The sequence below is a fragment of the Anser brachyrhynchus genome, assembly GCF_964034855.1.
Source record: "Anser brachyrhynchus genome assembly, chromosome: 2".
NCBI classification, from domain to species: domain Eukaryota; kingdom Metazoa; phylum Chordata; class Aves; order Anseriformes; family Anatidae; genus Anser; species Anser brachyrhynchus.
In genome coordinates, this window is record NC_137695.1 from 119972781 (window position 1) to 119997730 (window position 24950).

General features: G+C 40.1%; 1 protein-coding gene across 2 annotated transcripts in view; it reads right to left on the minus strand.

Annotated features, from left to right (window-relative positions):
* Positions 1–18396, minus strand: part of ATP6V1H (ATPase H+ transporting V1 subunit H) — a 40590-nt gene extending 22194 nt beyond the window's left edge. Inside the window, exons 1-8 of one of the 2 annotated variants that reach the window (XM_080581169.1) lie at positions 18198–18396; positions 17161–17287; positions 10895–10997; positions 10366–10455; positions 6985–7098; positions 4947–5051; positions 3986–4039; positions 1139–1236 (exon numbers count right to left, since the gene is read on the minus strand). In XM_080581169.1, the coding sequence (XP_080437295.1) occupies positions 1139–1236; positions 3986–4039; positions 4947–5051; positions 6985–7098; positions 10366–10455; positions 10895–10997; positions 17161–17264 (668 nt within the window). In that variant the 5' untranslated portion in view covers positions 17265–17287; positions 18198–18396. Of the gene's footprint in view, positions 1–1138; positions 1237–3985; positions 4040–4946; positions 5052–6984; positions 7099–10365; positions 10456–10894; positions 10998–17160; positions 17288–17733; positions 17845–18197 lie in introns of those variants that run through there. The other variant, XM_080581170.1, reaches the window with a different exon arrangement.
* Positions 18397–24950: the final 6554 nt, after the last annotated feature.

Sequence of the window (24950 nt, forward strand, 5' to 3'; positions counted from 1 at the left end):
TCTGCTTCCCCTCCTCAGGGAGCTGCAGGGAGCAGCAGGGTGACCTCTAGTCCTCCTTTTCTCCGGACAGGACAATCCAGGCATCCCCAGCCTCTCCGCACAGGAGATGCCCTTTACCATCCCTTTTACCAGCTTTGTTGCCCACCTCTGGATGCTTCAAGTACCTGAACATCCCTTTATATTGTGGAGCCCAGAACTGCACACAATGTTCAAGGTGAGGCCGCATCAACACTAAACATAGCGGGAGAATCGCCTTTTTGACTGAGTGGCCATTCTGTACTTAATGCATCCCAAAATGAGGTTTGCCTTCTTAGCTGCTAAAGCACACTGCTGGCTCACATTGAGCCTGCTGTTGACCAGCACACCAGGTCCCCCTCCACAGGGCTACTCCCCAGCCACGTGTTTCCCATCCTGTAGCTGCGTCAGGCATTACTCCATCCAAGGTGCAGAACCCAGCTTTTACCCTTGTCAAATTTCATACCACCAATGACGTCCCAAAATAATTTCACTGACCACTTTGACTTTTCTCCAGCTCAGGGTACAATGTTATTTTTTCTTAAAATTAAAACTGTATAGCCACTGTCCCAAACATACAAGACAGAAAAGTTATTTATAATTTTTAAAGATGACTGACACCATCCTAGCCTCATGCAAAGCTATTTATGAAGTGAATTTGAACTAAGATCTATTTGAAGCCATATGTAAAATAAATTTAAAAAACAGGATCTTAGCTCTAGAACATATTTCTTAGTTTCTCCTTTCACTAACATACTGCAATTAAATAATTCCAAACAAAGACGATGATAATAATTAGCGGAAATTCATTTCTTCAGTTTTTGTTTTAACAAGTGAAAAAAAATCAAAGCATCTTCAGTTGAAGGCAGACAGCAGGTTTATTACCCTTCAGATATTTATGTATACTCCATGAAGAGTAAAGCAGCATTAAGGTCTCACATTGGTACCCACATCTGCAGTTTCATTTGTCTGTTTGACTGTATGAGTTTTTGAAAACAAATACATTTTGTACTCCAACAGAGAAGCTGTCTTTTGCAAGAGAATTCTATTCCCAAAGTAGTCATTTGGGAAAATGCTATTGTAAAGGTCAAGTATATCCATATAAAGTAAAAAAAATGCTCACCAGTTTACCCCATCTGCTTCTACCCATGCAAAGCGATATTCGTTGACCCTTAGCATCAGCTGCAGGCATCCAGCAACACACTGCACGTACTGGGAGCTCTGGGTGAAAAGAAGAACACATCACTTCTTACAAGAAGAGTTAAGTGGGCAAGTGCTAAAGCTCAGTTTTCCAAACTCGGCTCTACTGGCATACTTCAATACACATTTCTTCAGCAACACTTCTGAGTTAAAAAAGGCTCACCCTTACAATGCTTTCCAAGCCTTTATTTAAACAAAAAAAGCACAAGAAAAGGAAAGGCGGGAAGTAAAATACAAACAGAAGCATTTTGAATAGGAAAGAAGTGTTATGCAAGCAATGCCATTTTACCATTCCAGCAGTAGATTTTCATAGCTCATTTGAACATGCCTTCTTTTAGCACGTATGAAGGCTACCTTCTGTTTGATTATAGTGCCAGAGCCATTTGATCAACTGAATCAATTACTACTCTATAGAGCATACCAGAAAATAAATCAGCAAACTTCTATAGAGCCTGGTTAAGTCTGCTGGAGGCCTTTGTAGTCAAAGGAACTGAGCTCGGTTTCTTCCCATTTCCATTCTCGACTCAGAGCAGCAGCGATGCCATTACAGTTTTATGTTTTCCTATGCATGTGCCACAAAGGACCATGCTCACCATAATGAGATGTGCATTTACACAAAAAAGATAACATTAGGAAGATGAGTACACAAAACCATCCTCAAACTTTAGCCTGCATTTTAATTTTTTCTATATTCATTGAAGTCTTAGCACATAATACTGCGTCAAGAAAAGAAAAACGAGTAAAACTTTCACATCAGAAAAATGCTGTGAGATGCATCACTGAATTCCATTTTCATCCAGATTCCTTTATGAACTGTCACAGACTTAATCATTAAACAGCTTTCTAGCTCTAAATGTACGTATTTTTCATGTAGTAACAAGATCAGCTGAAATTCAAAAATGTTTTTTGGTCAGTAAAAAGAAAGATCCCAATTTATTACAGAAGTGGCATTTTATTCTCCCTTCGTGCTCAGATTCTGGTATTATCTTCACTAACACTCAGACATGCTGCAGATAAAATATTTTTTCCTATAAGCCTTTTTCTTTATTAAGTGTCTTGAAAGTCTCAAGCTAGATCAGTCGCATAACACAAGGTCAAACCTTTCAAACATTTACTGGAAAAAAATAAACTAGGCCAGTCCATACGAAAATAAGATAAAAGACAAACAGAACAATGTCTGATGAGGGTCACAGAATGAATTCATCCTTATTTTTGAGACCTTTTCGTAAAAAGTGACTCCAAAACACCTAGATCCAAATCAAACAACATTTATTTTATTGGGTAGCTATTTGCTCTCAGACTTCCATGCAAATTAAATAGTATAAACACACAAACACTCCTGCTCCAAATAATGTATTAATTTATCTGCATCACCAACCTGTGTACTCCTGAACTTCTTAAAGAAACTATAATAAAATCATTCTCTTCCAACATTATTACAACTGAAATTTCCTATGTCCCAGACATCAATCCCAATCTAAGAATTTTACCATTGCATCATTAATTTACTCTGATATAAATTAGTTAGGACCTGCTTGGAAACCCAACACAAGCCAGATCTGAAATCAGAAACAAAGTCAACACCAAACATGCCCAACTTAATTATCCTAGAACATATCTGTACCATCAGTTCTGCTGCTTTGGGACCCTGCAGTGGTACATCCATGCAGTGCTACAGCACAATGAACACATATTTCTAACCAAACTGGAATAGCTTAACACCTCTGTAACAAGTTGCATGGCGTGCAATAGAACTATTCACTGTCCTACGGCCATATGACAGAGTCTAACAAAACCTAACAGTATGGGACACTGACCTAAACACAAAATACTGAAATACTTCGACTACCACTCTCAGATTGTAATTTCCCCCCTACCTATGGCCATACATAGCAGTCTTCCATCTTTACTATTTTAAATCCTGGTCAGGCGGTAATTTAAGAGGCTTTTCTCTACAGGAAGCTAATGCTTTAAAGCTATGACTGCTTTTAGAAAAGAAACAAATTCCAGGCTCATATTTAAATCTTCCGAAAGACTACAAACACTTTCAGGTTGTAAGAGGAACAAAAACCACACTGAATTCCACTCCACATTCAAAAGGCAAAATAAACTGCCTCACTGTGCCACAACAAAGATGAAAATGAAGTGTTATCATCACTTGCATTTGCTATACTGCCTAGATTCATCTCGGAGCCCAATACCCATTATAGCTACAAGAAATTCAATATATATGAATACCGATGAGAAAAGGACAATCCACTTTCCTCTGAATTCAGGCTCTTCAAATACGAACAGTTTATAGCTTCAAAAGCACTCTTGTAATTTCGTGCTACAGAAGTTTGCGGGGGCAATGTTTGCTTTAACAGCTGATGTGCCTTAAGGTCTGCACATTACAAGACCCAGAAGCTTCATGCTTTGTCTTCTACTAGTCAGACAGTTTGGTGCTAAACAGACAGTATTGTTCAAATATTAAACAAATTTGCCCACCATCTCTTCAAGTTTTAACAATAAGGATGCCAGATACATCTACAGTTTTCATAACCCAATCCAACTTTGGAAATACATACTTCCACTGCCAGCATTTTCTGTGAAACCAGTGATTTTAAAAATACTTTTGCTTCTTGGCGCCATCACCTGGCACTCTGTTGTTGTACAGTTCCATTTGAAGCATTTTCTATTATTGATACCAGAACACCTCTGCACCTTAATCCAAGGAGTGGGTATCACCTGCCTTAAACAGCAGATTGACAAGCTTTAAAGAAACACTCACATCACTTGTGGAGACTGCTCCTGCTTCCACAGAACCACCTGTACCACGTAACTTCTAGGAGAAAAAAAAAAGCATAAAATCAGAGCTGTCCTTCATGCTTACAGAAAGGTTGTTCCCAACACCACTTCAATTTTCCCATCCCTCTAGTTATAAAAAGTTAATTTATTAGATACTTTTTTGGCTTAATATGTTAGAATAATATATTGTATTTCTTTCACACACATACCATCATGTCTAGAGGAATATGCTTGGAGCTTACCGTGTCATACCACAATTTCATTTTTTTTCCCCTTTTTTAGCTTAAGCATAGATTTAAGACTTTTATCCACCTTTATCTTAGGATTCGAAAGCTCTTCTCTTGAATCTTTCTGAAAGAAATTCTGACTAAGATTCTTCTTCCAGAGAAAAACACAGAATTCTTAATAAGCCTACAATTAGGAAACCTATGCAAAAATACACTGTTACTAAACACACTGAATTATGTTTCTCTGTAATCTACTTCTCTTTCAGCACTACCTTAGAGAATGACGAATCACTAGGTTTTCGTAAGGACTGAGGGGAAGAAGTGGGTAAACCTCAAAACGGAAGGCGAAGGAGAAAGATTCATATCTGAAGGACATGCCAGCAGGAAGCAGTTCACACTGAGGTAATGCCATACAAGTTCTGTCCAAATAAATCAGGATTTATTTAGTTTCAAGTGGCAACTACAAAAAGGCATACTGTAGTAAACTGGAAAAAAGTTTTCATGTTCAATTCCTGTTGCCATGGGATTTTTCTTCCTAGAAACAAGCTATGAGAAGCAAAACAACGCAGGGAGACAGAAAACCCTCACGTTTTCTTAGTGCCCAGTAGACAATGAAAGGTAACCAACAGAAAAAGCGAAAAGCCTTATTTTTTATTTTTTAATTCAAACTTCTAAATTTAAAGTCACTGTAGAGTTTAAACAGAAGTAGCTTTTTACCTGTGAACTGAGCTGAGTTTTAATCCAGTTGAAATAGTAATTCAAGTCACTGCCTTCCATAAGTTCTCTCCCCCAAGCAGCTAGTTTGGCAATAATTCTTGCAGCCTGAAAGAGAAAAGAATGAATGGATTTTCAAATCTAACAGTTTCAGTCTTCAGTGTTAGAGGACAGTCCTACCAGCTCCAGAAACCAAGTTTAGGTAAAGGATGGCCCCTTACATGGAAGACGGATAGGTTTCTATCTCTCTGCCTAGCAACTTGGTTTCTTCAGCTTTCTTTTGCTTCTACTTCCTAGTAACTGGTGCGTTTTCACAAGGTTATCAGATAGCTGTAGCTGCTGAAGTTCACAAAGCCCCAAAGAAGAACTCAGAATGGGCCTATCAATGGGCTATATCTGTAGGATTCTACTGAAGTCAGAAATTCACCAGCAGTAAGACTCTTAATGATCTAAGACATACTTTACTTTAAGCAATTAATGCAAATGTCAACACAAATATAATAGTTTGCAACCATGTATTTTGTACTTAAGTTGAAGCAAGTCATTTTCCAGATGGAAAAAGGTTCCAACCTAGAAAAAGAACAGCCGAAAACCAAAAGGAAAGGTAGAATTTAAGAATGAAATTTAAACATAAAAATGGTGCCAAACTAAAAGTTTTCATTAAGTCTACAGCATAAGACTATACACAACAAATCAGAGGAGTACATTTCTATGCCAGCCTTTTCAAATTATTTTCAAAGTAACTATACGCTACAGCCTGCAGCATACGTGCAGAAATATTTGAGCCAACTTATACATAAAGAAGCAGTTTAAACAAAAAATTACTGAAGCAGGTGTTAGTTTGCCTGCATACAGCTCCATGATGCAGTGGGAAGACTATTGCAGGCGCCTTTCCACTGTACTGCAATGGACTTAGTTTTCTTCATAGCAGCCCATACGGTGCCCTGTTTTGGGCTGGTGACCAAAACAGTGCTGATAACACACCAGTGTTTTAGGCATTGCCAAACAGTGCTTACACAACACCAAGGATGCCTCTGTTTCTCACTTGGCATTCCCAGCAAGTAGGCTGGGAAGGGACACAGCCGGGACAGCTGACCTGAACTCAAACGGATATGTTCTGAGTTAAGTGTTCAAGGCCAGGTTGGATGGGGTTGGATGGGGCTTTGAGCAACCTGGTCTAGCGGAAAGTGTCCCTGCCTGTAGCAGGGGGGTGGAACTAGGTGATCTTTAAGGTCCCTTCCAACCCAAACCATTCTGTGATTCTATAAAACATCATGCTCAGCAAGAAAGCTGAGGGGGAGTGAGGCAGTTTCCAAAGTAGCTCAGTGACTGGCTGAACATCAGTCTGCTGGTGGTGACTGACTGCTTTTGCAGCAGTTGTTTTGTTTTTTGGTGCCTTTTTTCCCCATTTTTGTTTGTTGCTACCCCACCACCATCACCCCAAGCCTCCTTCACTTACTAAACTGCCTACTCTCAAGTCACGAGTTCTCTCACTTTCACCATTCCAATTCTGTCTCTCATCCCACTGTGGGGGACTGGACAAGCAACTGGGTGGGGGCTTTCTTCCTGCCATCCAGGGTAAACCCACTACAACAGCAGCTGCTGTTTCCTCCCTAGTATGCTTACGAACCATTTTTTAACAGCGTTATAATAATTTGACAGAGTAATGTTCAGCAAGATTTCCTGTCACAGGATTAGAACTTAAATTCTAATGTTCATATAGGATGAGGAGCATTGACTGGAAGCTGTTACAAAAGTTACTTTTCTAGTTATGCCTTACTGTGCCTAACTCTAAAATCCTTTCTTTTCTGAGTCCTTAACATCTACTCTAGTCTCCCCAAAAACCCAAACATCAAACAACACAGCTTTTCCTTCTAAAAAGTTAAGTCCAGCTTATATTAAGAATGACTCATCTAGACTCCAACTAGAAAAACTCTGAAGTCCAGGCAGCAGATGAAATTGCAGACTCCAAAATCTCCAAAAGGAAAATAAACAGCATTTTTCTCCACCATCTTCAGAGATGGATTCATTCGAAGCTTACCATATGCACAGTGAAAAGATCTTGTCGATTCAACATCGGCAGAAAGTAGGACCACGCAGTGTTTTTACCACGTTTTGCATAATCAAAGAAGATACAAACACGCTGATGATTTTCCTGTAAAAATAGGGAGAGGGGAGAAGATCAGAGACTTGTAAGAGCATTCAACAGAAGACAGGTACTTTTGCTCATCCTTATGTTGATATGTTAATACGCTTTATCAGAGTGTATCCAGGATTATAATAGTCCCTGGAAATTTTTCAGTTCGACAGTTCCTTGCATATACAAGTCCATTTCAGCATGCTGACATTGAAGCTGGAGATTTGAGGAGGGTGGAATTAAACTTTGAAACCCTAACAGTATCTCAGTGCTCCAACACCTGTTACAGTAAAAATGGATATATCCTTTTGATCAACCAGAATGAGAGACTAGTTAAATGATACCATTTTTCATTATGCTTGAATAAAATCCAGGAAGTCTTCCACATACTGTCACTTCTACACTAATCCCTTTTGTTGAGTCTGCCTGTGCATTCTATGAACAAAACCAGAAGTGCAAGCTAGCCCTGCCTCTCCATTCCTCTCAATGGGAAGCGAGCTCTTCCAAAAGTGCAGCTGGTTCACCTTGGGCAGCCTGAGCACCAAGAGGACAGAGCCACCACAAGTCTGCTCTGCAGAACTTCTACACTAAACCCCAGAGTATCACAAGTACCTGAACTAGGGCACCATGCACAGCTGTTTCTAGCATTTTACCTAGTAACCGCTGCACAAAGCGGCTATAACCTTAAAGCAGAGCAGAGAAGCAGCCACACAAACCTGAAGAGAGGGAAGCTCTAAGAGCCTGAAATATATTCTTAGAGAAAATGAAGTATATGGATTCCCATGTTTCCTCAGCACTTCCATATATTATCTAGCCCAGTGGATTGTAAGCTTTTATTATAAAGAGATGTCTCCCCTTTGAAGTCAAGCTACTCCAAACAAATACACAATTTCTATCAAGGAAGACAAAACTGTTCAAGACACTGTAAATAGGAGACTTGCATGAGAGCAGTATCTCAGTCTCCACTATCCCCTGAATTTAATTTTTCAAACTCCACTAACTGAAGGGCTTTCTACCACTCGTACAGCACCCTTTCAACAATACCGTGGATGAAAAAATCAGCTGGACAAGTCCACTTATTGGAGTACCTTCTATTAAACACAAGATGATCTGAATGTATCCAAGATCCAAATACCGGCATTTTACCAAGTATCACAGTTACAGCCAACCCTTCCTTGAAAGTTTCAGTGGTACTGCACCAACTGGGCTGCAAATTTCTGGCCTGCTTACTTCGTGGGGAGGAAGATCAGGTGCCAGCCATTATCTGGTACTCCTAACTCTTCCAGTGATTCACTGTTCAAGCATTTAATACTCTATATGGCATGTATCAAAAAGCTCAAAAACTCCATTTCTATTGTTCAAACTGTGGAATAAAAGAAAAGACTAAGATCTCAGGAACTTAGTCTTCACAAAAAGCTTCGGCTCTGTGATAACTACTTTAAGGAAAAATGACAGCTTTATCAAATAAGTCACTGTTAGCATCTATACTGGTGCCACAAAACGTCTAGCTAAAAAGAGCAAAAATAAAGTCAACGTTTACAACATAACTACAAAGGAGACAGGTCTGGAAGCAGGAAAGCTGAAATAACTTCAACATGCTGTCAATCAGAAAATCAGTCTGGTGTTTGCTGTTAAGGTGACACAATGACAGGAGGAAAGGTGGGAGAACAGCTGATGGCCCTGAAATACGTAGTGCTGCACCTTTCTAGGCAGCTGAATAGATCAATAAAAAGAAAATCCTAAACATTCACATCAACAGTTGAATAATTATCCTTTTTCAGAAATGCCAGATGCTAAATGAAGCTCACTTGGGTGGTACTGCTACCTCCACTAACTACTCTGCAGATTCTTAAAGATTTCATAATTAACAGGCTGTGAAGTGTGATGGGGTCACTAACTCAAAAATTGTTCCAAGCATTTAGCACATGATTAGGGAAATGAATGTTTCCTTGGGGATCCAGTATGCAAACACTTTCCATCTTCATAAACAGAACGGTGATGTTCTCAGAATGCAATTTCCACATTAGCCTCCAAAAGAAATCTTCCCTAGAACAACAACCAAACCCGAGTAGAACTGCTGGAACAATCCTAGACAGCCAGCTGGGCTTCTAGCACACTCAAAGCACAATTGACATGATTTTCTTACAACCTCACAAAAAAAGCATTGAAAGACAATAGAAGAGACGCAGATGGTCATTATCACAGACAAAAGCTGGATATTATTACTTATGATAGCTTCTAGAAGTTTCAGCCATCAAAGGTGGCTTTCAATTATTCTTCCTTCATCTCATGAATATACAGCAGGCATCCTTGCTCAAAACAATTTCACTGAGAGAATCAGTGGCACCATGAACAATTTATTGCTTAAAGTTTTGGATGTACTGAATTAAGTCCACTAAGGCGAAGACAGGAGACTTCCTTTCCACTATTGTGGATTCTACTGTGCTTGCCAGTTGCAGAGCCCTGCACTAAATTCAGTCACAGAATTAGTGGCCAATAAATATCCTGCTCTCCAACAAGAACCTTGCACCTTGGAAGTGCGCAACAAAAGGTCTGTAAGGTATCATTGTCAGCATTTTACTATCTGAACAAGATCAAAAGAAAGTAGAAGCCCTGTTTCAGCCTTGTCTAGCAGAAGCATGGAGGGCTAGGCAGCTCTGGGGGAATGTGAAGCAGATACCTGCACACAAGACCTCTTTGCCAGCAGCAAGGCATGTCTGAATAATGAAGTGTCACAGAGCATTGCGAAGTCGCCACAGCCTTTCAGAAACTGAGGCAGAATTTCTGAAGCGAAGAAGACATCCAAATTCAAACAAAAGCAAATGTACATAGAGAAACTTGCACTGACACCTCTTTTCTGCTCTATCACCATAAAGCCTGAACAACTTTAAGTCATTTAACTTTAAGAATGTCGCCCATGTCACTGCTTTAACATGGTAAGGCCCTGAATACAGAAACATCGGTGCACGACCATAATGTCGAGAAAGCATCTGCATCTAGCTGAACATGACAGAATCAAGTAAGCGGTTATTTCCAACTACTTTCTGTAACCAACTAGAACTAATGCAGTTGTTTGAGTGGGCCAGTGAGAGCCTTTACCTGTGGGGTAAAGCACAGCACAGGAGATGGTATCACCCATTGCATATTGTAGCTACAGGGCATGTACTAATGTCAGAGCCCATAAGCACCATGAGACCTACTAACATTCACTAGACTTGAACTAGACAAAGTAAACATACAAACATTCCTTTAAAGACTTAAAAATAAAAGAGGTTATTGACCTACTTGCAGCATATCATCAACCATAGTGAGAATGTACTGAACCGTCTGCTCCTTCGAGATGTGAGTCATCAAGTTTATAAATGTTTTAGCACACTAGAAAATAAAAGACATTAAAATTAATATTAACAATTGTGTTCATTCCTTTTGATAATACAAAACAGATCCTCATTAATTCGCAGTTAAGTCTTACACATTAAGCATCCCAACATTTTATTCAATTGCAGTAAAAGATGAATACATTTGGCATTATACAACAAAGAAAAGTTTTCTGTCATTGATTATTACCCTCTACAAATCATTTTATGGCTTTCAAACAAGATAAATACTCCCCAGCAAAAGTCAGCAAGGTGCTTTCTTGAAAGACTGATTAGGAAAATCTCCATGCTATATTTAGCAAAAGTTATTTTTTATACAAGTTTTATACTTCTTCCATAACATCTTAACTGTATCATCAACATTGAAATAGAGTTGGTATGAAAATTTCCTTCCATTCTCCTTCCCTGAAAAGATATTAAAAAGAAAGGAAAATTACTTGGTTGCCTTCAGTTTGCAACAGCTCTTGTTTCTCTTCTGGATTTCTTTTCTGTTCAAATCTTTGAATAAATTCACAGTCTTCACCTGAAATCATCTGCCCTCTGAAAAGCAAAGTATGAAACCATTAGCAACATACAAACGATAAAGTATTAAAAACCTTACTTTCTTCAACTTGGTATCTCAACAGAATCATTTTTATCAATCCTATATCCCACAGCAGAACATAAAGAGCTCCTTTCTGCAGATAGCCTTGCAATGCAGAGTTTAAAACTCTAGTAACAGAACAATCACTCTGAATCCTTCCTTGTGCATTGCTTCTGTTCAACAGCATTCTCTAAATCATTCTTTAGCTTCCAGAGGCTGAACACGATGGTCAGTGGGAAGTAGTTGAAAGAACTGAAATACACACAGCTAGCACTTTATGCCATAATTACGAGTAACAGTCTAATCCAACCTGAAATTAGTGGTGAAAAATAAAATTGTTATTTTAAGTTTGTCCTAAGCCTTGAAGAGAATTTTCAGAAGTATAGAGAGGTTGATTCCTAATATATTTTTAGCTTTCATAAATTAAGACATTTCTGCTTTTCTTGATAATTTAAAAGCTGATATGCCCACGAGCTCATCCAAACACATAGCAAGAGGACTTGAGATAGTAAACTGCTGCAGGACAATTACAAGCTAACAGATCTCCATTTGGTCTTTTCCTTAACTAAAACGAATAGCAATATTCAAGGGGTTACTGCCACCATCAGAGCTATTTCGGAAAGCTGTTGACTCAGCCGAGGAGCTGGCAGAATATCCTTGGGGTTTGTTTATTTTTGTCACAATGTAAAACTTACCATCACACATTCAACAATGAACAAGTCAAAATAGTGCAAGTCAGGTAGTCTTAGGATAAGAAAACTAATTTTAAATCAGATAGTCCTGAAAATCCAAGACTTATAGGTGACTAGCTTTACTAGTTAAAATCAGGAGTGCTGCAGGAAAGAAGAAAACTGTTCACATCATCATCAAAGTAAAGTCACAGAGGATGAAAATATTAGACATTGCCCTGTTTAAGTGTTTCCAAGATTTATCTCCTCTTAACATTTCCACTGAGCCAACTGCCTCCTCCACTTTTCAAATCTATGTAGCTTGATTCTTTTAATCCATCTTTTCCATGTTCTGGGTCAGTTTCCCGATGTTCTGGGTCAGTTTCCCGATGTTCCATGAACAGAAGTTCCATTAAAATCCTTGTAAACCCCAAATAAAAGTGCAAGTTTTCTGTAGTTGTCTCGCCTGGACTCATGAACTACAGAAACATAAGATGTACATCATGTTCTCATTTCTATTCTTCCTTAAACAGTTATATCTCAGGATAGCCTCATTAGAGGCATCTTTTCTCACATTTACTTTTCAAGCAAAAACATAAGCAATCCAGTACATCGTGAGCCATTCTTGTATTCTAGCTGGTGTTTTTTTTTTTTAAGAAATATCTTCATATGTGCTGAGAAAAGGCAATTAAGATTGACTACACAGCCCGTGGTAGTCTTTGACAGTAGTTCCTACTAAAATTGAACTAGTTACAGAGAAAAAATAATTAGCCAACAATGACCATGCTGCCACCACATGCCTTTTAGATTGAGCAGTCTTCTTTCTCACCTATTAAAAATAGACTTTGGGTAGCTGATGAAAAAAGAGGACAATTCATTTGCTAACAATACTGCCCATAATGATGCATGACTAGCAGCCACTCATGTTTCAGTCAATGCTGGCCAAGTCAGGAACACCTGGATGACAGCGATAAAGAAGAGTTTATAAGAAAGAATACTGCCACTTCCGAAGCACTTCAAAGATGACTTAAGGTGAACCCTTAATTTTCAGCTTTAATGATAGAAAAAAAGCCTCAGCCCAAGAAGTGCAATGCTTGTTTACAGACAGGCTATTAGAAAACATTTGCTGACTTTCAAGGAAAAGTGGGATTTCCCAGCCCCTTTAAGCAAACAAGGTAACCAAAGCTTCCCTCCATCCCAATTCCTAACAACCATTCAATTTCATTGCTTTTATTTTCCAGGACACGTCTACACAGTCTTTTGTCTATCAATAACAGTAATCCTGACTGAGCTTCAGCTGTCTGGATATAATCTGGTTTGGATCAGGAGTTCTGTAACCCTGTTACTAACGCTCTGTGCTTGAAGCACAAAGTCCTGCCTTTGAGGGCACTCGCTGCAGGACTGTTAACTGCAGCCATGCCAGATTTTAAAAAGCATGGATGTGAGATCACCATTTTTTAAACCTCTTGGTCTCTAACAATGATTCAGAATCTTGTGATTTTTTTTTTAATTATACATTTTCTCCAACTGCTGTTCCTCCTTTTCTTTGTCTGAATAACTTAATCAAAATCATTGTGGACTTTTTCCCCCCTTAAAAAAAAAACAACACTAAGTACCATCTGCTGCAAGTGTGAAGCTCATATTTAGGGCTACCTACCATGATGTCAAGACATGATTTCTTTTAATCAGCTATCTACAGTACTTTATATATACCTAAAGGGCATTTACCTGATCCAACTGCTTGACAGCTAACATTCAAGCTGAACATACTCTACAGTATTGAATAAAATAAAAAAAAAAAAAACACTGCAAGCTAGGAAGCTTATCTGAGACTAGATTTGCTTTTGAAGTATGAGATAATACTTAAACTGCTTTAGAAAGTTCCCACCCCTAGGAAACTAAAACAGGTATTTTAAAATCAGAATTCACAAACACTTGTGAGTTACTTGAAAACACGTAGGAAGCCAAATACAGAACAGCCGCCAGGCACCTCAGCTGATTACACAGGTACTATCAAATGTAGTAAGATGGAATTTCCAAAATGTGTTCACTTCTCCAAAAAAATCACTTACTACCTTTAAAAAGCAAAACTAAATTTCCTTCCTGTAGGATAAGGTACCCTACAAAGGCATTCTGACACCCTGAGACAAACACTGAAAGCGAGCACACAGTACAAAACAGTAGCATACCACTTTTTCCACTAACAGAAAGCACCAACATTTCTAAATTACTAGGAGTTTCAAGATCCAAAGGCAGGAAAGTCTGCACAGAATTAATGGCCTCAACTACATTTAGTTTCCAAAAGGTAACTAGATCTACAGTTCACATTCTACAGTTTTAAGGTTTGCTAGTTTCTTCTCCCTCAGAAACTTCTGTTGTGTGTCGAATTCCAGCTATTTCCGTAAGCTTCAGTATCAAAAAAAAAACAAATCCACAGCCTAATTTTGGAATGGTGAACACTGGAAAACACAGGTGACATGTCCAGCTGTCATACTTAAATATTTCACTTTTTTATGCCAATAATATACATAGAAAATATCAAAGTCAGCAGTTGTGTTAGTTTGACATTTAGTTTACAGTTACAACCTTCAGAGATGAAATAAACAATATGCCAGTTAATCTTTAGCTTGAGTTAACTCTACAGAAGTCAGGCTACTGCAGCCTGACCAACTGCTCATAAGCTATTTTATTTTTCCACTGAGGAAGAGAGAGAGCAAAAAGGAACTTCAGAAGTCCTTCCTCTGTGACCAGACTCCTACACTGCTGTGAATGGTGCAGACTTTAAACCATCTTTATACAACTGTCACAACTAGATTTAAAAAAAATCCTTAAATCAAGAATTTGTGATTTTTTTTTTTTAACTCTAACTACAGAAATGCTATCTAATCTTTAAGGAAAAGAAATTATGTCATGCTTGAGTTGGTGTGTTAACATACGAAAACCAGACAAAATTCCTTCCTCTAATATAAACATGTCTGAAGACTTCAGTAAATCTCCATCTACGGTGAAGGCTTTACATGGAAGTTCACCTCACAAACTGCACAGACTGCCAGAACAGCAGCTAAGAAGAGAACAAAGAGAACTGTCCTTCAAAATCATCAGTACACCACCTTCCTTCTACTCTATAGGACAGAACAAACCACTCCGACCTGCCTCTAACAGGTCACCAGAAGCCAGAAGTTTCCAGTCAGTAATATAGCATGCTTCCTTCTAGAAATGCCAGCCAATACAGCTGCACTAGCTGACTTTCCTACAAATCCCTTAAAGCACTAGCTTCAAAGACATAATCATGACCAAATTTGGCTGTTGTAGAAAGGACACATTCAAAAACAGAAATAATCTTTTCTTCTTTAGAAACCCCAAAAGTTCTGCTGATATTTTCCAGTAAGTAACGATAAGTAAGCTCGTCAGCCAAGGAAGTACAGCTCACAATGCTCTGCGATCCCTCTGGCACCACTCGAGTTCATCCTTGGAGCTACCTTAGTCAGACAGCCTGTTATCAGTAAATACAAAACACAAAGATTACGTTTATTTCGGAGCAATAATAAACAGGACACGCTGTCATTGACATGTAGAGGGCACCGAGAACCGAGCAGTCTCACAGTACGGTCACAAACATTAGTCAGATGCACTACAGTAGTCTCCAAAACCTGAGTAAGCCCAAGAGGGGAAATAACTGACACATTCTCCTTTCATAGACTCCACAGCAGAACAAAGTAAAATCCTAGGACCTGGAAAAGAACCATCAAGTCTGCCTACTGGTCAGAAGTTATATAGGAAGCTGCTGACGAAAACAAAACTGCCCAATCCTTATCCATCACCACAGAGAAAGAACCCCAAGAACGAAGGTGGGTTATAAATAGTAGACCACAAGAAACACATTCAAGCAATTAATATTACATTATATATTCAAAATATAGCCCTCTGCCAAACAGAACCATCCCCTATACCAACAAAAGCAACAGCTCAACCTTACCAGCCCAGTAGCCTGAACCACTAGAGACTCAGAGAAGACTACTGCGTACTCAACAGATCAGCAGTGAACAGCTGTACTTCCACTAACCCGTTACTGCCAACTAGAACAGCACTGAAACGGTCACGCAGGCTTCCCCAGAACACGTTTCCTATCCGATGGATAACAAGGCATACAGTAGCAGCAAAAGCCACGTAGAGACATGTCAACAAGTGCTTGGTAGCTGCCACTCTCAAGTTACCACTCCAACCTTGCTCTTTTGCACAGCCACTGTAATGTCACACTAACTGAACCAGGAACCATCTGAAAAATAACCCAGAAAATGATGCTGCTTCAACAGATCAGTTCTTTAATCCAGTTTACCATGCAGGTATACAAAGAGGAAAAAAAAAGTTCCAACTGAACAAATGGAATAGGACTGAGCTCCACAGCACAGTGCTCTCTAGTAGGTTGTCATTCATGAGCTTCTACTGTGTAAGCATTTCTCAGCTTCCATGTGTACGGTTTTGCAATCCTTTTTTACTGTCTAGCAAATATTTACATATATATCACAGCCATCTGGAAAAACACTCACCGTTTGTGAAGTGGTGCAATGATAAACACAAAGCCCCATCAGCATGGTTTGTACCTCTGTAATCACCAAGATATCTACCACTTTACTTCAGCATTAGTTCCTCTGTAACTAATTTGCTAGCACGGGGACATTCAAGAGACAATAACAATTCTCACTTTGCTGATATTCTTCATAGATCAGGGGGAGGAATGCAGGGATGCAGGCATTCCACATTTTACTTCAGATTACAGAGCAGAAAGAACTAGCGAATGTCTATTTATTTTCCTTGTTCCCTACCTCATACACAAATTTATTTTCCTCAGCTTGTCCCTGTATCCTCTTTAGACGATATTTCTCCCACCAGCTCCAGTGCTATTACTTCTACAGGAAATTCTGATCCTACCTGAAACAGCACAACTCTCCGCAGATTGTCTGCTTCTCCATTTACCTGTTTCAATTGCTGTCCAGGACAATTCGTCCTTTATTTGAGGTACAGTTTGTTTTCCCGGACCAGTTTTGCTAGCACAACTTGTGTTTACACAAAAGGCACTTTACCAGTACAGAAACTATACCTACACATAAGACAACTCTTACTGTAAATTGGATTTACTTTAGTACCTGTCTGATAAAGCTAAAATTGAGAAAGGTTCTTCACTGGTAATGAGAAAAACAGACTCTTTAACCATGCATTTACACAAAGTTACATTTGTTATTACTGTCTTCAGTTCACAAAAGCAGAGTTCCTTCTTGTAATAAGAAAAAAATCCCCAACCGCTTGCATTTAATATAGACTTTTTCCAACCCTTCACATGACCTCAAGACAGATTGTTCCACATTGTAACAATATTCCTGTGCAACCCAAAACCCCAAGAAGTCTAAAAATAAAAAAATAAAAAAAAAAAGATTTGTAGCAATATTTTACTTACTGGAGATAAGACTGCCAATTTACTTTGTTTGCCCGAACTTCAGCAGCTTTGGCAGCAATGATATTCGTTGGGACAGCAGCATCTACAGCACCTCGGATATCCATCTTCACTGATATTTAAAATGCACCTAGGAAAAAAAAGACAGATTTGAAACCGTTTGTTAAAGTATTAAAGAGCAGAACGTTTGTCAGTAACTAAAAAATAAAAGAAAATCTCTTTTCAGTAGTCCCATCCCCTAAAACGACTTTAGTACTTTCTGAGAAATCAAAGTTTTATAAAGCACCTAAAGTGTGATTTCCCTAGAGCAGACAAGGGTATGGTATACTTACACACTAAACTCTAAGCTTCCCATCTTATCAACTCTCAATTAATCAAACTAAATGATTTCAATAGACACTACCTTCCTACAATGCTCAAGGAGCCTTGCAAATAGCAGAAACTGTTTTCCTTCCAAATCAGGACTGACAACAAGGCTTAAAATCCTGCGCACGCATATACCTGCCTCCTAACCATACTTCGGGACCGATTTAGATATTTGTCTACTACTGTAAAGGATAAATAAAAAAAGCATACAAGCGCACGAACTGCAGATTCAGAAAGAAATAAATCCACCAGTTATGCGGATGAAGAGCCCTGCTACACAGACCGAGAGAGTGACCTTCACCACTTCTGCTTTCTCCTTCCGTTGTGATTTAATCCCCAGCTGACTGATGCCAAAACAAGGAGCTGACCGCAGGGCCGGCCGCAGCAGCAGCTTCTGACGCCCTGAACCGGCTGGAGCCTCCTGCCCCAGCCTGGTTCTGGCCCTCCCGGGCTCCCTTCGCTGCAGGGACCGGGAGCAAACCGGTACGCGCTGCCCCGCCCCCAACAGACGCAGCTCCCTCGCATAACTGAATGAAAACAGGATTTTAACCAAAACGCAAAAAATAAAGACAAAAAAAAAAAAAGGCACCGAAACCGAACTCCCCTTGAACCACCCCCCCCACACACACACACACCGGCAGACACCCGCCCCGCGCCCCCCCCAGCTCACTCACCCGTCGGGAGGGCGGCCGGGGGCCGAGGCCCGGGAAGGCCGCGGGAGGCCGGGCAGCCCCGTCCCGCTCCGCAGGCGCCCTCCGGCCGCAGCTCCGCCGCCGCTCGCCTGGCGCCGCCGTCACGTGACGCCGCTCACGTGAGCCGCGACGGCCGCCGCCGAGGCCCAAGCCGCGTCGGCTCGCGCGCGGCCCCGCCCCCTCCCGGCCGCGCGGGGAGGCGGAGCGCCCCGGGGCGGGGCGGAGGGAGGCGGGGCGGGGCCGAGGGGTCGCCTCTGTGGGGTGCCCGGGGCGGAGGGGGGTGTATGCGGGGGTCAGGTTGTAGAGTCACAGAATCATTAAGGTTGGAGAAGACCTCCGAGATCATCTGGTCTAACCGTCCCCCTACCACCAATGTCACCCACTGTCCCCAAGCACCACGTCCAACCATTCCTCGAACACCCCCAGGGACGGTGACGCCACCACCTCCCTGTGGGCAACCCGTCCCAGTGCCTGACTGCTCTGTCTGTGAAGAAATGTCTCCTCATTTCCAACCTGAACCTCCCCTGGAGCAACTTGAGGCCATTCCCTCTAGTCCCATCACGAGTTACCTGTGAGAAAAGGCTGACCCCCAGCTCCCCACGTCCCTTTCAGGTGATGTGCAATGCCCCCTTGGGCTTGCAGTGAAGCAGTAGGAGTCATCTTCTTGACCCAACATCCATCCCACACACTGAATATACAGTCACTGCAACCTGCTTTTTTTTTTTTTAAATACCCATAGTTTTTCATTTTCTCACTTTCTAACCCCGACACTGCAATAGGGCAAGGTTACTCTTTCCTCCAGCTAGAAAGTGGGCAGCTGGGCCTCGATCTCCACTTCTGGTAGAGAGGGCTGAGAGACAGAATTAGGCCTTACTTCAACCAGTTCCTGTTTTATGAGTATTTGTAATTTCTGCCTCATGGCATTCTGCATTTCCTGCTTCTGCTCTGCCTTTTTGTGCTGTGTTTAACTCTGCTCTTCTTTCTGGTTCTGGCATCAGGCACCCGGAATGAACATGCTCACCTTTTCCACAGTCATTTCAAATCACATTACCAGTGATGATAAATATGGCTCTACTCATTTTATAAACAAGCCAAAGCACAAAGGATTTACAAGATGATCTGAACAAGCCTTGAGGCTTTTAAAGTGGGACTTGCAGAGTGAAGGCATGAAAGACCTATACAGTGATCCTACAGACTACCATTCAGCCCTCATCTAACCTGGAGGCACTTCAGGCTTTCCTTCCTTGAAAATTCCTTGGTCATCCAGAATGATATTTCTGTTCAAACCCCAGATCTCCCACCACCTCCTGAGCACACTTCTGGCTTAACCTAATACAAGTAACATAGCACTCTGGCTGAATCGGAGTACAAGTATACATAGGACTGTGATTCTCAGTTCTAGTCCCTACTAATAATATTGCTTCAGTACTTTGTCGTATATAGTGTTCATGTAAGAAAAATAAAATTATTTCAATTTGGTGCCCAATGTGGTCTCTTATTTGGACTGTATATTAGGTCGTCATTGGTACTTTTCAGAACAGAGAATTTTTCTGCTAATTGCACCATCTACAAGAGTCTAGCACCATCCACTCAGTCTGGCTAAAAGAAGATAATTTGCTATTTGCAGTCAAAGTTTTGATACTACAGCAACAGGGTCATTTTCCTATAGAAAGGAACTTTGAAAGGATGTGATTTGTCATGTTGACTTTGTCATAAATGGCAGATTCTAGCTTTATTACTCATTTCACAAGCTGTTGAGAGGCTACAGTAAAAAATATTTTCCTATAGCTTTTCTCTAACCTTGGAGTGAGGTGTAATGGCTGGAAGTATGCATCTACTGAATTATCAGAAAGAGAAATGCAAAGAGAGGAGAAGTAATTGTAATAGTAATTAATCACAGTAGTTTTGTAACAGGTGTTCCAGGGGACATTTCCAGAAATAATAAACAGCAAACAGGACATTTATACCATGCAAGTTGAACACACCCTATGAGAGAATGCAAACAACATATGGTTCTTCAATATACCTGTATAAAAGTTTACTTAAGTTACATATTTTTCTACACCATGTAAAGGAATAAAAGCAAAACATTAACAAAAAGCCACCACAGCTCTGTAAAAGACAGTCACATCCCACATCTCTGCTGGAGTTCTTTGTGAGTGTGGAGAAGGTTGGTGCAGTAGACTCCACCTGGCTGATACAGTCCACTTGGATTTCCAAGAGTTGTTCAATGAGATGCATATTCAGATGTTTTAAAAACAAACAACAACAACAACAAAACACTGTTGTGTTAAAAGGAAAGGTCTGTGCATTGATTAATAACTCTTGAATGATATGTATACAAATTATATGAATGATATGTATACAAATATGTTCAGCTCTGGGGCCCCTAGCACAAGGAGGACATGGACCTATTAGAACAAGACCAGAGGAGGGCCACGAGGATGATCACAGGGCTGGAGCACCTGTCCTGTAAAGACAGGCTGAAGGAGTTTGGGTTGTTCAGCCTGGAGAAGGGAAGGCTCCAGGGAGACCTTACGGCAAGCTTTCAGTACCTAAAGGGGGTTACAGGAAAGCTGGGGAGGGACTCTTTGTCAGGGAGTGCAGTGACAGGACAAGGAGTAATGGCTTTAAACTAAGAGAGGGGAGATTTAGATTAGATGTCAGGAAGAAAATCTTTGCACAGAGGGTGGTGAGGCACTGGCACAGGTTGCCCAGAGAAGCTGTGGATGCCCCATCCCTGGAGGCGTTCAAGGCCAGGCTGGATGGGGCTTTGGGCAACCTGGTCTGGTGGGAGGTGTCCCTGCCAATGGCTGGGGGGTGGGAACTAGGAGATCTTTAATGGCTCTTCCAACCCAAATCATTCTGTGGTTCTATACAGCAGAGGGTAGGAATAAATGAACAATCCCATTGTATGTCATCAGTTTTGGAGAGTACCTCATAGTGCTCTATTCATGCTGCTTGATGCTCTGAACTGGAAATTGCTAAAGCTTACAATTGAAAAAGTGCTATGGTCTTTTTTTTTTCTTTTTTTTTTTTTTCCTCATAAGTATCCAGCCTTTAGGACTCTAGTGCTGCAAAACATATCTCATTTAGCTAATTTTGGTCACATCGATGCTTGTCCACAGCTGTCCTGGCAGCACAGCTTCACCTGAAGTTGCTACATTTAGATGACTTCATTGATGTGTGAAACACAAAGAAAAATAAAATACATATCACTGTGCAGGAATAAAAGTCACTAATTGCTTGGATCACAAATAATAATAATAATAATAATAATAATAATAATAATAATAATAATAAAAAGTTATATAGTTTAATACTAGGAAAAGGAATGCAGATGAGTCATCCTCAGAGGAAGACTACAGACAGCTGGATCATGAGAGTATTTTCCTGTTCCCCTTTTATTTCTTGTAATAAGAACTATGTATCATTGTTTCTCATATATTCTGCAAATTACAGAAGTGTTTTGCACACTTGCCATTTAACCTTTAGGCATTCACTACATCACTTGGCTGTCTCTTGCATGTCTGTACAACTGTTTAGCACATATAGAAGTGGCTTAGAAGGCTTATCCAACTGAAACATAAGTACAAGATAATGAAGAGTGAATACATTGCTTTAATCCACAAAATATTCTTGACAAATAAAAAACAAAAAATGCCAAAAATTGCAAAGGAGGACATTTTCAAAGTGGTACCTATACACTAGAAACGCACAGAGAATAGCCTCACCTTTAAAGAGTTATCATTCCTAAAACAAGCACCTCATTTTACCTTAGGATGGTTCATCCAGGGCTTCAGACCAGGTATTCCAAGTGCTCAAGCTTCCACTTTTCCAAGGCTTAAAACCCATCCTCCCAGGGTGAAGTGGAAAGGAACAGCACGTACATTGCTTGACAAGGGAGGGATGAGAGTCATAGGCGTGGGTTTCTTTCAGCGTGATAGGATAAATAGAACTAATTATTTTAAAACTTTAAATAATATCTAGGTAATATGCTTTATATTTTCATTTATTTATTTATTTATAATTTTAAATGTGTTATAGGTATAAATTTCAGCTACAGATTAGTCAAAGTCACTTTGTACTTTCAAATGGACTTGACTTCTTCTACAATTCTGGTTTGTCCCTATTTACGTCCCATGGTTTTCCCTCTCAATCCATCTCTCCCAGCAGATTTTGTGTTTGCCTCATGTTAAGATGCCATTGTCAGAGGCATCAGGGAGGACCCTGGGGATAGGGGATGCTTTCTTTTCTCTCCTGTCTAAAAGAGGAGGGTTGTCACAGAAGAATCTTCCCTTTCACAGGCACAGAAGTGACCTTTCAGTGTGAGGTGCTTCACTGAACCTTTTTCCTCAGTAATTAAAGCAAGATCAGCCCACGTTTGTTTGTTTCTTTTACTGCTTCAGCTGTCTCTGTCTTCTCCTCTTATTTTATCTCACTTTAGTGTCTGTGTCATTATGGGAGATCAGTATTCTGTGAACACTTTTTAAACAAGAGTATACCCTGCTTCCTGAAACCAATGCAGAATGATCTGGCTTCTTGGATCATTTCTATTTTTAATTAATCAGATCCTGGCTAAGGGATCCAGTAAAGCTAATACACCACAATTTAGCAAATTTCTTACCAGGCAATCTTCTGTTTGATCCACTGCCTCTCTGAAATTAATTTTTGCATTCTCAGTTAGGGTACCACACATATCTTAGCCTCAGTAAGAACTACATTTTCCAAAGAAAAATAAACTACAATTCTGTTGTAATAAATACATCTTCAATCTTCCCTCTCCCCCTAGTAGAACAGAATAATGCTAAATTGTCCAAAAATTGAAAGTGAGGTACTGGACAGAAACAGGAACAGAAAGGCCAGAGCAAAACTAACTATTTACAGTCATGAGAAATAAATGCAGCTGTAGTTAAAATAGACGGCTACGTTGTTTTAGAGAGTAGGGAGATATGTCTTTCAGTCTCATGAACATGCAATTCTGTGTTGAAAGCTTGAGGATCTCAGACTCTTCAGCCCCTCTTTGCAGCCTACAGTATCTCTCCTCTTGTCACCATCAGTCTCCACTGCAGTGTCATCTGCTTCATGCTGGTGGCACTTGTCTGGACAATGGTTGGCTCATGAATGCGTAGAAGGAGCACACTTCTCTGGGAATTTGCTGCAGCAGCAGGTGAAATGAAGCCCACCTCTGGGGTAAAATGATAATAACTTAAAAAAAAAAAAAAAAAAAAAGCAATAGATCTTCTAACTTCCTCCTCTCTCACATAAAAGGCTAGGTCAGAGCAGTAGCTTCTTGGGGGAGTAACTCTGCCAAAGTCGGGCTTATTACCAGGGCTTTTACAACAGCCTTCTTACTGTGCAATGATTTCTAGTGCAATTCAGCTTGTTAAGCCAAATGCTGGGAACAGTGTTTTCTCATTGTTCTGTGTTTTTCTCCTCAGCACTTATTGGATTTTTCTGAAAAAAGACAAAGGTGTGACAACGGCACTTCTCACAAGAGGCGCCATAAGGGCAGGTGGCATTATATCTACCATATATCTATAGTGCTGAATTGTCAAAACTTTTGACTCTTGGCAGAAAAAAATAAAAATGTTTCTTTAGACATTTTTCAACTTGAGCAGGATGTTGTAAGCTTTCAAAATAGATGGAATATCCCATCCTACACTTTCAAAATAGAAAGTCTTTGGGTTTGTCATTTATAGTAAATTCTCATTTGGAATAGTTTCAGCTAATTCTAATAACAACACTAATATAAAATACAAAATTATTAACACTGGAAGTATTTTCAAATGATGAACAAACTAAAAGACTGATGATTTTCAGTGCACACTAACATGTAAGATTTTGACTTTCTTCTCTCTCCAGAATAAGAAATTTTTTTAAGGATCCTGAATGCTTTGCCACAGAAGAAACTCTATAACTTGCTTAACTCTCATTAAAGCAGATTTGTAAGCAGCACTGCAATTAATATTTGAATTAGAAGTTCACCATAGCTCAATATTCCTCTTACTTTTTCTGTTTCTCCCATCTGTATTTCAAAAAGCACAAAAAAATAAATACTGAGCGAATGTTGACAAACAGGAGTCAGTCCTCTACAAGGCTAAGAGAAATAAACTATTAATAATCTACCTGGAGTCTTAGCCTTTATATTTAGTTTGCCTCTATCCACAGACGTGTCTGCTGCTACTGTGGTGTTTTCCTCCGGGCTGGAAGGATTACCACTAGACCATCTGTTCGGTCGCTTAGAAAAAATGTGATTGACAAGTGCCACTGACCTAAGGCAGACGTCTCCATTTGGTGCTGTCCGCAGAGTATAACTATGTGGTGGGTTGCTACTTGCTTTCTTATAGAAAACGTTTCATGATTGTTACTGCCCATTTCTCCGACACATATTCAACCACTGTACACCCTTCTTCCTCCTTTTCAAGTAACTAGAACCTACAAAGCAGTAAATCTAATCTTTAAGCTGGCATGATGCTCAGGGGATGAGGCACCACAGATAGCTGAGGGCAGATAATCCTGTTTGTCTCCAGAACGGTGGAGACCACAGGAGGAACTGGCAAGCTGCAAGAGGCCCTGACATTTGCCCATCGGCATAAGGACGAGCCACCTCTATGTTGTTGTCATTCAGCCCAATGTCTGGGATTTGGTTTTGTTTCATTGTTAAATAAAACCGGTGCTTTTCCAAGAAAGGTCACTGCAAGACTGGATTCAGGAAGAGCCTTTTATTTCCCG